At 32.3% G+C, this 15,740-nt stretch overlaps 1 protein-coding gene across 1 annotated transcript; it reads left to right on the forward strand.

The window, feature by feature from the left end:
- The first annotated feature begins 1,589 nt into the window (after positions 1-1,589).
- Positions 1,590-15,344, forward strand: LOC113870469. The gene is made up of 15 exons (XM_027507059.1): positions 1,590-1,608; positions 1,655-1,956; positions 2,647-2,685; positions 2,785-2,903; positions 3,581-3,660; positions 3,766-4,115; positions 5,447-5,515; positions 6,389-6,471; positions 10,099-10,380; positions 10,466-10,572; positions 11,344-11,498; positions 11,593-11,741; positions 14,259-14,271; positions 14,357-14,556; positions 14,874-15,344. The coding sequence occupies exons 2-15, from the start codon at positions 1,678-1,680 to the stop codon at positions 15,136-15,138; spliced, it is 2,190 nt and encodes a 729-aa protein (XP_027362860.1). The 5' UTR covers positions 1,590-1,608; positions 1,655-1,677; the 3' UTR covers positions 15,139-15,344.
- Positions 15,345-15,740: the final 396 nt, after the last annotated feature.

Here is a 15,740-nt window from a genome sequence, read left to right on the forward strand (position 1 = left end):
ATTACAATAAACACATAAACTTGATCACAAAAAATAATACTCATAAAATTTATTAAATCAGTTAAAAGAAAATTATTATATTTAAAAAATATATAAATATCATTATTGTTAAATTATTTTAAATTATAAAATTCATACATGTAGAAAAATAACATATGAGTATAATAAAAATTAATAGAATTTATATTTAAATTAAAATAACTTATATTTTTAAATTTTTATCTTAATAAAAAATATATAATAAAACTTAATATAAAAATTTAAACTCAATGCATTTTATATATATATATATATATATATATATATAATATGATAATAATAATACTTATTAAATTAAAAAATAATTACAAAATTTTTAATTTTATTTATTTATTATTTAAAATTAACAAATATTCGTAAAATTCACTATACTATAACATTAATATAATATACAATACATTACATATACTTATATATTATATATAAATTGATAAATTAATTAATAATTTAATTTTTATTTATAATTTTTTATTTATGTAAATATTTATTAATTATTAAATTTTAAATATATATTAATAACTATATGTTTTAAGAAAAATATATCTATATTTATGTCATTTCATTAAAAATAATAATTTAAATTTATATGTATTTATATTGAAATGTGTAATTGTATGTTATAAATTTGATATCCTAAAATTTATTTATAAGTACTTTACTCAAAAAATTTGTATCAATAAAAATAAAACACGTAATAAGTTATAAAAAGTATATATTATTATATATAATTTATTTAAAATTATATTATTTATATTATTTACTATGTTTTATATTAAATTTTTTATTTTATTTTATTATTATTTTTTATAAAATTTTAATTTTAAATAAAATATATTTCATATTTAAACAATTTATATTTATTATAAATAAAAAAATTAAACATAATATATTAATATAATAATTAAATATTAATAATAATAAAATTAAAAATATAAAAAGCATATTAATATAATATTATTATTTTATTTATAAATTTTAATTCATTGATTGTGTTTTATTTTTGTTTAAAGATTTAATTATTTTTTAACTTGTTTAAGTATAATAAATATGATAATTTATTATTAAATAAATTTATTATTTAAAAAGTATAATTATGTATAACTATTTTTAATTTTAAATAAAATATAATTTTTATTTATTATAAAAAAATTATAACATAATATATTAATTTAATGATAATATAATTAAAAATATAAAAATATATTATTAAATAAATTTATTATTTAAATATATTTAATCATTCTATTTTTAAATTATATATATATATATATATATAAATTAATCTGTCAAATTTAATAAATTTTATAAATACTTCAAACTTAACTTATTTATTTTTAAAAAAATTTAAACTAGACCTAAACTAGGCAAGACCGTAGGCTCAATCAGCCGCCTCTCTGTTTCCGTGGTAGGAGAGGAAAAAACCCTAATAATAAGCTTAGTTTAGTGGAACCGGGATCCCCTCATGTTACCATGATTTTGCATATTTTCCCTTAAGCGAAAGCGAAAATACAAAAACACGAACCCTCGTGTAACAGGGGGGATCTTTTTCCAGTTTAGTGGGGAGTTGACATACATTGCCCATTTTGATTGCCCATTCATGTTACCCATTCTCATGAGAATAACCGAAGGCTGAAGACGATGAACAACAAGGAAGACATTTTCTACGATGAATGGGATGACGCCATGCTCGACGAGGTGTTTAAAGTCGAAGAGACTACCCTTTCATCAATCACAAAACCACCCTCCAACTCTTCTTTTTCTTCCTTCTTCCCTCAACAATCGCATCCTCCTACGTCCGTCTCCGTTCCTTTCTTCCACGCTTCTTCCTTCTCTCCTCCGCGAGAACTCTCTCAGAGATCCACCGCTGAAACCCCCTATTCCCCTTCCAATAAAGACCTCGAAATTGAGCGGTTAAAGGTAATGTTCAATTGGGTGTCTATGACTTTGCGTTTTGGGTTGAAAGCTTCCAACTTGTGCCTTTTTGCGCCGTGGAAGTAAATGGGTCTTCCATTCTGAGTTTTGCACTCTATGAACTGTTTTTGTCGTTTGTCTACCCTATGTGTTAGTCATTGGCCACTCAATGTTTTAATGTGCACTTTGTGATTATTTGTACAAGAGTTATTAAGGTAATGGGAATTGTTCTGAGTAACGGAAGGAGTTCCTTGTGGATGTGGATATTTCAGAAAGTAGTTCAGATAAGGAAACAAAAATTATAAAGAATAACGGCAGTTGCAGTATTGGGATTAATGCAGCTAAGTTTGAAAGATTTGCTTGTAATATTGGAAAATGAAGGGTAATCATTGAGGAAATGTATTATGTATACCCATTTTTTGCTTTTATCATTGAAATCATGTCACTTGGTTATAATTAGGCATCTTTTTGTTGGGCATAGTGTCATTTTTTTATCCGGTTATGTTGTTGTGTGTTTTGGAATGACTGGGGAGGAAATGATCTTTTCTATTGTGAATTGTGCTGATAATTGTTAAAACAGCTCACGTGCATGCATTTTTAATACACGGTTGATCTCTTTTAAAATTTAAATAGCAAAGATTCACTTAAGCTTTTCTTATACTGAACTTGTTATTATTGGTATCATGGCAAGGACAGAGGGAACTGGGGCGTGCATCAAAGGAGATTGCAAATCTGGTATGCTGGTTGCAACTATACACATTCATTGCTTTTAATTGGTTGACTCCAAGAGTCAGTAAAATGTTGGCATGTCATAACTTAATTACATACTTTCAGGAAAAGGAGTGTCTCAAGTTAAGGAAAGAAAGAGACAAGAAAGAAGATCATGCCAAATTCATATCTTCCAGGAATGAAGAAGATAATGCTTGTACTAAATGTTCAAAGAGTATAAACAAGTAAGTCAGACTTTTAATTTTGTTTTAGACCTCATTTAAAGGTAGGCCATTCATTTGGTTCTGGGTCTATATTGTCCCCTTTCGGTGCATCTCAGATTATTCAACAAGCCAACATATAGTTTTGCTCTTTATTATATTGCAGGTTTATACCATTGCTGCTTGCATATCTTGAATGATGTCATAAGGCTGAAGCCATTGAAAATGAACTACTCTACTATGATGAAAAAGAGGCATTTGATTTTCTGTTTGGAACTTTATGAGCTAAAGCTGAAAATAAAACAAAATTTGTAGCCCTTTCAGTGCAACTATTGTTGAATAAAAACCTGTATATCTGTTTGTATTACTGCATGTCATATCAATGGTAAGAGTTGTATGTGGCCATTGCCAATTGTGTCTTGACAAATGGTCCCAATTCCCAACGAAATTACTCAGAGTTCATGTCAAATATTTAATAATCAAATTGCTTGAGTACTAGATTAGTCTTGAGTGAGTTTAACCTGTCAGCAGTAAGTTCTGTCTTCAATTGTCCCAAGGTTGGCCATGATGAATAACTAGCCAGTGTCTAGCGTGTAAGGCGTGATATTGTATTTTATATTCCTTCTCTCATGTTTTGTTGCACTACATATGGCATCGATATGTGGCATAAAGTTATTATTAATGAAGAGTCAAAATGACAGGGATTTTGGAACTCTTGCTCCCGACAACCATAAAATCTCTTCAAAATTTCAAAATGGAGTATCTTCAAATAACCCAACTGGTGAGGCATGAGAAAAATCCCTCTTTCTCGTTTAAAACAACTTTCTGTTTGCCTCTGACATAGTGACAATCCCTTTGGCTTGTTTTTGTTGTTTGCCACTGCCAGTTGAAACAACTTTTAAAGCTAAAGGAGTTGAAACAAACATGGTTAATCATCAAGATTATCTAAGTGGTGATCCGGCTGCTTATCTTGACCTCTCCCAGAAATTGTTGGCAATATGGGGATCTCCAACTGACAAAAAGATGGGAAGTAATGCAATATCCAAGTTGCTTGCTGGTTGTCAAAGAGATTTTCATATTCTTTTTGGCTGCATGAACATGAGTCTGCCCTCCGAAATAACAAGAGAGTTATTTACAAATTTAAGCTCTTCAGGAGAAGCTTTGCATTATCTAAAGGATTGTTTTCATACTCCAGAAGCAGTGAAGGTGTCACATCTTTACCTTGCTTTGACAAAGGTATTAGTTCAACCTTGAGTTTGTTTATCCTTTCCTTTAGAATTCATATATGAAGATGTATCTTTCTGATCCAGTGGTGATATACCAGGTTAAAAATAGTAGTTTGGTTTAACATGGCGAGTGCCTTTATTATTGATTTTGGGCTATGAAGCACCGACTCCGACAGGGACGCCATACACGACATAGATACTGGGACACGGCTAATGTCTAGAATATAGGACACTGGGACACCGCTTATAAATATAATTAACATAAAAAATTTAAATTGAAAATTAAGATTTGTTCATTTATCTTGAGAGCTTGACTTCACAATTTTCATATGATACTGTAACAAAAGATACTAAGCAGCATTATTTCACAATGCAAAAACTGAAATAGAAACAAGAGCAAATATTCAACAAACAGTGGAAAAAATGAAATGTACATGTGCATAGATGAATGCAAAACAGAAGCAAAAACAAAAACAGAAACAGAACCCCAGAACAGCAACACTGAAACAGCAACAGAAACAAGAAAACAGAAAAATGAAACAAAGATGGAGAAAAACGGAAAACAGAGATGAGCAAGCAAACTAGTAAAAATGACCGAGATGAACATTGTTAGAGAACGATGAACGGTGATAGGAAAAAGGGGAACGGCAAGTAGAGAAATGTGTAGGGAAAACCCAACACAGCAGAACAGAAACGAAACGTGAAGAAGGAAGAAAAGAGGGAGTTTTCAGGGGCAGATGAAAGATTTTTTTAACTTTTTAAGTTTTAATATTTTTCTTTACTTTTAAATTTTTTTTCTGGTGCCACCACGTCTCCCATGCGGAGCCATATCGCAGCCATGTGCAGCCACAAAAATGGTTTTAGGTTTTTAGACAACTGTGTAACCGTGTCGGAGCTGCGTTCGGGCAGTGTCAGTGTCGGAGCCGTGTTCGACACCCAATAGTCCACCGAACAGCAGTTTCGATGCTTCATAGATTTTGGGATATTTGCAAAAAAAATGAGTTAGAAATTTTGCATGGGCTCAGCAAATCTCATTTGGTAGATTATACTTTTCTTGCCTGTTGGTTACTCCACATGGTTGTTTTAAAGGGGGTTTTGTTTTCATGTTTACTGCACAGTAAGAAGGATACCTTGGTCATCATTTTCTGTATTTCTCTTCTCTTTTAATTGCATAATGAATGTATTTTGTTTTTTTATTTTTTTAAGAGTCTTTGAACCAATCTCTTTTTATGGTTACATATTTGATGTGTTTCCTCTTGTTATAAAGCTGGTTTCTATTGTTTATTAATATTAGTCAAGGTTGTAATTTGTATGTTATCCAGTTATTGATGTGTTTTGCAGATAGCTGATGGAACAGATGTGTTGGAAACTTTGATTGACCCGTTGCTTGATCTATGTGGTACGGAAAATGTGAGTACTTTTATATTAAATTTGTGAATATATGCTTCATTTTCAAATTGCTCACAAGCTTATATTGCTCTTATCAGTGGGTAGTTCAATTTCCTCATTCAGCAGTAGCTCTAGAGAAGAATGATTAGTTAGCAATTTTAATAGATCCTGCTGGTTTTCCTTCAGCTAACTAACCCATAGGCAGTGACTTCTCTCATTTTATTATACGAAATACGTCTTTGCATCCCTGATGATAGACAGTTGACATTTCACTAATAAATAAAGATGAATCAACTATCCACCCTTGAAGATATTAATGTATTAAGATTATAATGTACTCAGTTAACTTAGGGTTGCATACACCCTTTATGTACTGAAGTCTGAAAGACAAACCCACTTTAGAGTTTAGAGGAGTTTTCTTTCATAGAGATGCATGTTCCAGATTTTGTGTCCGGAAGGAGCTGCACGGGTTGTGTGGGTCTTATTTGTTAAGTTTGAAATATGAGCTTAATTATTAGATGGATTTTTGGGGATACATTTTAATAAGTTGAGTGTTTTAGTTTAAAATTAAGTTGTGTGTCAGTTGAATCTTCTTTATTTTGCTGAGTGGCGTTCACTGGAGCAAATTTGTAAGAAACTTCTTAAGTGCTTCAATATTTTGGAATACTATGATTTCTCTGAATGAATTTTCTATTAGAGTTAGGGCACATTGGGTCATTATTGGCTCCTGTCATTTTATCTTTGATGATATTTTAGAATTTAAAGGTCCTTATGCTTGAAAGTTACTATGCTGGTTTCTTAAGTTCATGAAAGTAATCTCATCAGATGTCCTTTCTTCTCCCCTTGTTTTTTATTTTATAACCCTTGCTGACAATTTTCACCCTTCTTCCTCAGGTTATCATTGTCCATAGCTCTTTATGTGTTCTGCATATGCTTTTGAAGCTCCTAATGGAATTGGAAAAGAATTTTGGACGAAGGTATGCATTATTTGGGTGACACTTTCCCTTATTTTTGACAACTTCTTATTGATATTTATGTTGCTTGTGTCCAGTAGCCCGAGGTTTCAATTCAAATTGGCCCCATTCTCTTTTTGAACTTATGGTATTTATATTATATTTCAATTTATACATTTACTATCCATCTAGTGGCTCACTGGTTGATCTTACGAGTTGTGATCAATTTAAATGTCTGGGTTGGGTTTGATAACTATTTAGATGAGAGAAAACAAGAAGGCATGAGAGGAATTTTGTGTATCTCAACTACAGTACGGGATGTATATTTATATTGATAACGAGAATCGTAATCATAGCTACAAAATTAAGAACAAATATACGGTAACCTAATTATTATAATTATATAGATACTATTTTTCAAAATAATATATTTAAATATATTTAACAAATACTATTTTTCTAAACAATATATTTACATATATTTCATACTTCCCCTCAAGCTGGAGCATATAAATCATATGCACCAAGCTTATCACATATGTATTGAATACGAGGACCCCCTTAAAGACTTTATGAATACATCTGTCAATTGATTATTTGAATTGACAAAACTTGTGGCGATAACTCCGGATAAGATATTTTCACGAAATAAGGGACAATCAATCTCAATATGCTTTGTTCGTTCATAAAAGATTGGATTTGAGGCAATGTGTAAGGTTGTCTGGTTATCACAAATGAGTGTCATTTGTGTATCTTCTCCAAATCTCAATTTTAGCCATATAAGTTCATGTGGTTGAAGCCATGACTCAATATTCTGCTTTTGCACTAGAAAGAGAGACCACATTTTGCTTCTTGCTCTTCAAGGAAATTAGATTAGCTCCAATTAAAACACAATAGCCAGAGATGGACCTTCCTATCATGAGAGCCTGCATAACCTGCATCATAATATCCAACAATCTTATCATTATCCTTGTCCTCGTATAGGAGACCTTTTCCTAGAGCACTTTTGATATACTTCAAGATGCGAATCAATGCATCCCAATGTCCTTCAGAGGGAGCATTGAGGAATTGACTTATCACACTAATAGCAAAAGAGATGTTGGGTCGAGTAATTGAGGTAATTTAGTTTATCAACCAATCTTTTATACTTTTTTGGGTCAACAAGAGACTCCCTCTAATTTGGTAGAAGTTTAGAATTAGGATCCATAGGAATATCTACAGATTTGGCCCCCATTAAACTTGTTTACTGCGATATATCCAATGTATACTTCCTTTGAGAAATTACAATACCATGCTTGGATTGTGCCACCTCTATTCCCTAGAAATATCAAAGTTTTCCAATGTCTTTCGTATGAAAATGGTGACATAAGTAGTTCTTCAACTGTGTTATGCCATGATGGTCATTGCCAGTGATAATAATATCGTCCACATGCACAACCAAGTAAATGCATCATGTGGCTGAGTGATAATAATAAACTGAGTGATCCTTAGCATTATCACTACGCAAAGAGTGAATGAAAAGACCAAATTGAACTTTAATTTCATTAAAAAATTTTGAAAAATAGAAAATAATTCAGAAAGATTTTTCATTAAAAATAATCATGTGCAATGAGAATAATCATCAATAAAAGTAACAAAATACCTAGAACCTAAAGTAGAAACAATACAACTAGGACCCCGAACATCAGAATGAACCAAACTAAAAGGAGATGTAGCTTGCTTATTTTCACGACTCGAAAAGGAACTACGTACACGTTTTCCTAGTTGACATGACTCACAAGAAAGTGTAGATAACTGAGACAGACTTGACACCAATAGTTGTAGCTTCTGAAGACTTGTATGTCCCAACCTAGCATGCAAAAGAAGAGGGGAATCCACCGCCAAACTAGCATGTGTGAGGGGTTGGAGTTGATAAAGTCCACGTGACTCATAGCTGATACCAATCATCTGCCCCGTCATCCAATCCTGGAGTAAAACGGAATTCTTAGTTAAGGAGACAACACAATTAAGTGTGTGAGTGAGCCGACTTATAGATAAAAGATTAAAAAGAGATCTAAGAACATATAAGACATTGTCGCTAGATAATGATGGAAGAAGAGAGACAGTGCCAACACCTTGAGATTGTGTTTGAGACCGATTGGCCATAGTAACAAAAGGTAAATACCCAAATGTAGAGAAGGAGGAAATGAGGGATTTATTATCACTAATATGATTAGTGGCACTTGAATCAAGCACCTATGGACCAAGAAGAGATGGGGAATGAGAATTACCAACAAAAGAATTATCCGTGTACACAATAGAAGCAATGTAACCAGAGGCCTGGCGATCCCAATACCAACAAAAGAAATTGTTGAAAAGTGCTAGTGGAATGTTGGGAGTGGAAGCAGGTTTGAGAGGAGTAGGAGTCGCCAACCTAGAAGAGAGAGAAACACAATCAAATAGTGGTAAAACAAGGTAAAATAGCAGCAGCAGTGGTGAGAAGCCGGTCAAAGAAGCACTCCAAAAAAGTTGCCAGTGGTGTGAACAGTGTGGCTGGAAAGTCACTGGCAAGGAACAGTGCTACTGGAAAAGTATCCAGCAAGTGAACAGTACAGTCACAAAAGTCGTCATAGAGTGAACAGTGTGGCCAGAAAAGTATCTGTGAGTGAACAGTATAGTTGGAAAAGTTGCCGGCTAGTGAACAGTGTTGCCAACAAATGAACACTACGGGATGTATATTTATATTGATACCATGTTAAGATGAGAGAAAACAAGAAAGTATAAAAGGAATTTCGTGAGTCTCATCAACAATACGGGATGTATATTTATATTGATAACGAGAATCATAATTATAACTACAAAATTAAGGACAAATATACGGTTATCTAATTACTATAATTATATATTTACTATTTTCCTAAATAATATATTTAAATATATTTAACAGATAGTATTTTCCTAAATAATATATTTACATATATTTAACAATAACTATGATGAAAACATCTTGAAAACCGAATGTCTGCCTAAATGTTTCAAGCTTACACTATAATTGAACAAGTGTAAACATGCGCACATGTGTGCATGTCCATAGGTGTGTGTTTGTGTGCCTGCATTCAGAGAATGCTAGATACAAGAAATTAATATGTATCATGCTCTCATGAGATTAAAATGTTGTACTGGCAAAAATAATGTATTACTTGTAATTTTTTATACTTATTTTGTCAGTTCCCGTGCTGGGACAAAATATGATAAATGTAATACAGGAATTTTTTTTCTTTTGCTCTCCCTCCCTCTGTCTCTACCCTGTTGGCTAATTTTTACTGGGCTTTTGGAGGTCGGTGTTTGGGTGGAGGGGCACTGGGGCCTTTTGGGGGGGGGGTGGGAAATGAAGTTTGGTTTGTTGTTTATTTGCTCAATGTGTTTTGTTGTATAAACGATTCTATCATCATGTTGCTTGCCGAAAATGCTGCCGAACCTTCATGATAGACTACTTTTTCTAATTTTACTGATCTAAACTTTTTTCCTCTTGAGGAAGACTAAATTCAGGATAGGGTATATAAACTGCTAAATGAGCTTCAATGTATGTGAAATCAATTTTTCTTTGTTTCCTTTATGCTATTCTTGTTCTTATGAACTTATGATTTGATCTTTCCAGTGCACTCTGCTCAGGGACAATGTCTTCATTGAAGGAGTCTGTGTTGAGAAGGACCTTGTGGATTCTGATGGATTGGAAGGTGTAAAAGATGGAAAGCTTTTCAACGAAGGAATACTAAGCAGAAAAGAGTGCTGGAACCATCAAATTTCCTTACAAACTCGTGTAAATTGGATTGGTCTTTTTGAGATAATGCATCAAATTGCCACGAGGATCATAGAAGAAAGTGTGAGAGTTGAGACAGTTTCTATTATGAAGCTACTCCTCCTGAGATGTAATGCTTACTTTGAGAGGGAGCAGTAAGTTTTTAAGATAGACTTTCTGTTAAAAAATTAACTTTTGAAGATATTATGTTTATGCCCAGAGAAATTTTTGTGAACACAGGTTTAGCAAGAAAACAGTTTTTAAAACTATTTGTGAGTTGCTTAAGAAGGATGCTGGGCTACCTGTTAAAAAGCATGCTCTACGACTTCTGTACCTAGTTCTAAATTGTAAGTTTCCTCCACTAAAATATTTTGCATCTCACTTATATCTTTACTTATTATTTGGTACGAAAGTAATTATTTTGAATGAAAATAATATACTAAAACCTATCATGTATTCTTTTAATCTGTTGAAGCAACACTTGACAACACAAATAATAAATGTAGACCTCAGTCAATTGGCTTGGAATTGGATGGGATTATTTTTTTTTCCCCTCCTTTTTAGCAGTTTCTTCAACTCCGTAATTTGAAAATATTTGAATGCATTCATTAACTTTTTAAAGATCAACAAAACTATATTGCTTCCTTTTGTTTATTGTTACAATGACGGCATGGATGTTTGGAAGTACATTCTTCTGCCTCATTGTCATCTAATCAAATTATTGGCAAAACTGACTGGCCACTGGCAAATACCTGAGCATATTCTTGAACTCAATAACAATCTTAATTAGTTCAGTTTTCCATTTTATTTAACTTCAAATGAAGCTCTTATAGTTAGTAGGATGTGGTACATCTAAATCCAATTCCATGTTGCTTGTGCACAAAGTCTGATACTTCTTACTGAATCAAGGGTCTTTAAGCGGAGGATGCGTTGAAGCTCCACATATCTGTGTTCTTAGGGTGTTTAATTTAGACTGTCATGCTCTGGTTGCTTATGTACCGTTCTAGTTTTAGAACTGAGAGTTAATGTCTGTTTGTATGTGCTGTGCATTCCATGCAGATCCCAACTTTTATATTTATTTGTTTATTTGTTTTAAATTTTATTTTCATGCGTTCAAGGTCCAAAACTGTTGGTCACTTTCTGCTGTGGTTGCAAAGAGGGGGATGATAGCAGTGCTATGAATGACAATGAATCTGCTTCAGATTTCCAAAATTTTAAAGTCATCCTTGAAGGACTGGCTGATTGTGTAGCATCTCATAGAGGTGGTTTACTGGTATGTTTGCTAACAAAGATGCTGATATTGTCCACATAACATTTTGGTATATCAGATTGTGAATATTGTGATGTGTTTACTTTTATTATGATAGCTAAACCACTGTTATCAGCCACACACAGCTATGGGTTATCTTGTGCATTTTTCTCCCATGTGGAAATGTTCAACAAAATACCTCAAGCAGTTAATCAGCCACACTCCTACAGCTATCAATTACCATTTGATTTACTGTTGCCTGTGGAAGTATCCTATAACTCATTAAAGCTTTGTTTTGTGGATTGAAAATTAATGCATGAAAAAATGAGAAATGTAATGCGAAGCCATCTAAATTACTATTTTTTTTTTCATTTATTCATTTACATGTATGTTTCTTCACTTTCTCATTTAAAAAATATGTGAATAAATTAAGGCTTAAAAAAGGTTTTTGTCTTTAAAAAATTTGCAAATTTTTCATTTGATCCCTATTTCTAATTTTTTTTAAAAACAAGTCTGCAATTTTTTTTTTCCTTTTATATGGTCCTACATTTAGACACTTTAATTTTTTCCAGTATCTATCTATGTAACATCCAACTTAACTCATAATATGGCAGAGTTGATGTAGCATCTACACTTTCATTTGCTATATATTTCCAAATCTCAATTTCAGGAGTTTTAACTTTATAAGCTAAAATTTAATCAAGTTATTATTTTTTTGTTGAACTAGTCAAGTCATTGCTCTATTAACAAGTGGAGCAACAAAATAGCTAGATAAAAAATGCAAGTTTCAACCTTATATATATAGGTTAGGATTTATTGACACAAAGACTTACATCAAATTTTAACTGTACAAATCAACAATCTAACAATTGAAAAGGAAGTACACAATGGATATTTTGAAAGAAACAGGAATGTTAAATTCTAAGTTAGTTGACACTACCATGGATCCCAATATCAAACTCTTGCCAAATCAGGGGGAGCCTCTTCTAGATCCTGAAAGTTACAAACGATTAGTAGGAAAGTTGAACTACCTCACTGTTACATGTTCAGATATCTTGTTCATAATGAGTGTAGTAAGTCAAATTCTCAACTCTCTATGTAAGGAACATTGGAACGTAGTTACTTGTATTGTTCGATACATCAAAGGAGCTCAAAGAAAGAGACTTTTGTATAAAGACAAAAGACACACTTGAGTTGTGTGGTATTCTGATGCAGATTGGACAGGATCTCCCATAGATAGAAGGTCCATATCTGAATTATGTATATTTGTCGGAGATAACCTTGTTTCTAGAAAAAGTAAGAAATAAAATATTATAAACTGATCCAGCACAGAAGCGGAGTATCGAGTTATGACTATAACGAGTCAGGAGCTTATATGGCTCAAATAGTTGCTTTAAGAGCTAAAGTTTGGAGAGGTTACACATATGTCACTTATATGTGATAACTAGGCCGTCATGCACGTTGCCTCAAATCCAGTATTCTATGAGAGGATAAAGCACATTAAAATTGATTGTCACTTTGTCAGAGAGAAAGTCATGTTTAGAGAATTATCTATTAGTTTTGTCAATTTTCATGATCAACTAGTAGATATATTTACTAAATCACTAGGGGGTCTAATAGCAGACCAATATTAAAGAAAGTGTATACGAGGCAATATAAGAATAAGGTAAGAGACTAGAACGAAACGAACAAAGGTAGTTAGGAGCGGTAATTAATAGAATAAGGGATATAAAAGGAAGAAGAGGGATGGTAGGAAACATGTTGGTTTTAGGAATTGGATTAGGAAAGCATTCGGAGACTCTAGGAGTATGTTGTACACATTGTACTGTTTCTATCTTGGGGTCACATTGACCAAAGGAGTTCTTGTAAACAATACAAATATTTTTCTCATTCTTTCTCTTACTATATTAGACCAATTTTAACAGGATCCTCGGATTAACTACATATATAACAAGCTTGGTGCATATGATCTATATGCTCCAACTTGAAAGGGAGTGTTAGAATCTATTAGAATATTGTAAATATAATAATTGTATATTTTGTACTTATGTACTCTTTTCTATAAAATTGAATAGCTCTGCTGTGCTCAAGACACATGGATTTATTCTAATGTCTCAATATTTTCTCTTTCAACAATTTCATTTATTCATTTACATGTATGTTTCTTCACTTTCTCATTTAAAAAATATGTGAATAAATTAAGGCTTAAAAAAGGTTTTTGTCTTTAAAAAATTTGCAAATTTTTCATTTGATTCCTATTTCTAATTTTTTGTAAACTAAGTCTGGAAATTTTTTTTTTCCTTTTATATGGTCCTACATTTAGACACTTGACTTTTTTTCAGTATCTATCTATGTAACATCCAACTTAACTCATAATATGGCAGGGTTGATGTAGCATCTACAGTTTCATTTGCTATATATTTCCAAATCTCCATTTCAGAAGTTTTGACTTTATGAGCTAAAATTCCACTCAATTATACGAAAAATATGATGTTATTAATGACATATCTCATTCATGATATCTTCAATCAAATTAATTGAGTCAACTCTAATGTTATGTAAACAAAGATTAAAATAAATTAGCAAATTATTAATAGAAAGACCTAATGAAAATGAAAGATATATTTTGATGAAAGATTGGAAAAAGGTATAAAGGACGGACCAAATAAAAAATTGTGAATTTTGGAAGACCAAAACTTTATTTAAGCTATAAATTAAGTACTCTTTTGAAACCTTTGGTCAAAACATGAAGATTTAAAGCTTTCTTATCCTTTTCAATTATAGGGATGTAGCAAAGGTACTTCAGTTTGGGGAAAAAATAAAATTAATGATATGCATTTCAAAATATTATCGGCATAAAAATTAGGTCATTGTAATTTCAGGAGTTGAAAGTAAGCAGAAGTGCTATTCTTGTGCTGGCATTCCTGGCATCATCCGGACAACAGGGCTTTGAAATTCTTGTTGGTCATAGGCTCTCTAGTAGCGGGGTAAACTATCTTATGTTGATTTTGCAATTACTGGTATCAGAGATGGACCTTGAAGCTGGAGCAAATGAGGAGCTGCCAGAAATTTTCAGGGAGAGGTAATTATATTTGAGTGTCTGACTGAATACAATCATGAAAAGTCCATTTCTCTTATAAATAAATTTTCATCATTTTTAGATAATGAAAAATATTTGTAACACTGTGCTATACAACCGTTTTCTAGGGGATACTTCTATTTTTGTTTTTGAATGAATAAACATAATCCATGTCTGTGTTTCTTACATTAATGCTGATTTTGATGCTGAGATATTGATGAAGCCATCCAGTTTGAATTTATTTTGTTTCCAATTTCACGTGTGCAATGTGATTGAAGTCTGTGATTTTCTCTGACTCGTGCTGAGAAATTTGTTGTCAGGACATTTCTGATACGGGAGATACTGATATTACTTAACAGACTAGTGTCTAGTCCTTCATATTCTGCCACCGTCTTGCGGAGTCTAACGAACACTAGGGATATGGCTGGGTTGACAATTGATGTTGCAAGCAGATTATCTCGGAAAGGAAAGAAAAATGAGGAGCAAGACAATATGGCAAAACATATAAGAGAAATCGAAATCGTTGACCTTGCTCTCCTATTCAAGAAAAGGGTATTCACATATTTAGGTGATGGCTTATCATGAAAGCGTCCTCTTTGTTAAAAGGGTATTCACATTTATGCATGCATGCACGTATGCATGTATCATTCTACTCAGGTTGGAGGAACTGATACTGAAATGGTGCCGAGTAGATAGGCAGCAAAGGCACGCTAATCTTTTATGACGAGTTTTAGCAATCGTGCCTGGGAATATTTTGGTTGGCTCGAGAAATATATCTTTTATTCAAAATTTTGTGTAATTGTGCGGCAAAATGGTGTGGTGCTTGAGAATATGATCATTGAGCAATTTGAGTTCTGAGAAAATGATGTCCCATTTTTCCAAAATGCAATTCTCCCTTTGCTTTTATTGGCTCTTGTCTCAATCTATCTCTGTCTCTTGGTTCGTTTCCTTTTTTGAATTGATAGGGAAGCTGGACATTAGGAGTGTAAATGGATTGAATGAAGTCGAATATTTAACGTTATGCTTGGATTGTGATAAAGATAAACAATTTAAACTCGACTCATTTATTAAAAGCTTAAAATTGGTCTATTTAACGATCTTTCTATTTTATGCATCAATTGCGTTAGGTTAAATGGTAGATAATAGAAAGTTAATGTTAGAAAGAAGGGATTTGTTCTATTGAAAAC

Source organism: Abrus precatorius, unplaced genomic scaffold, assembly GCF_003935025.1.
Source record: "Abrus precatorius isolate BTA unplaced genomic scaffold, Abrus_2018 Scaffold6, whole genome shotgun sequence".
Lineage (NCBI taxonomy): Eukaryota > Viridiplantae > Streptophyta > Magnoliopsida > Fabales > Fabaceae > Abrus > Abrus precatorius.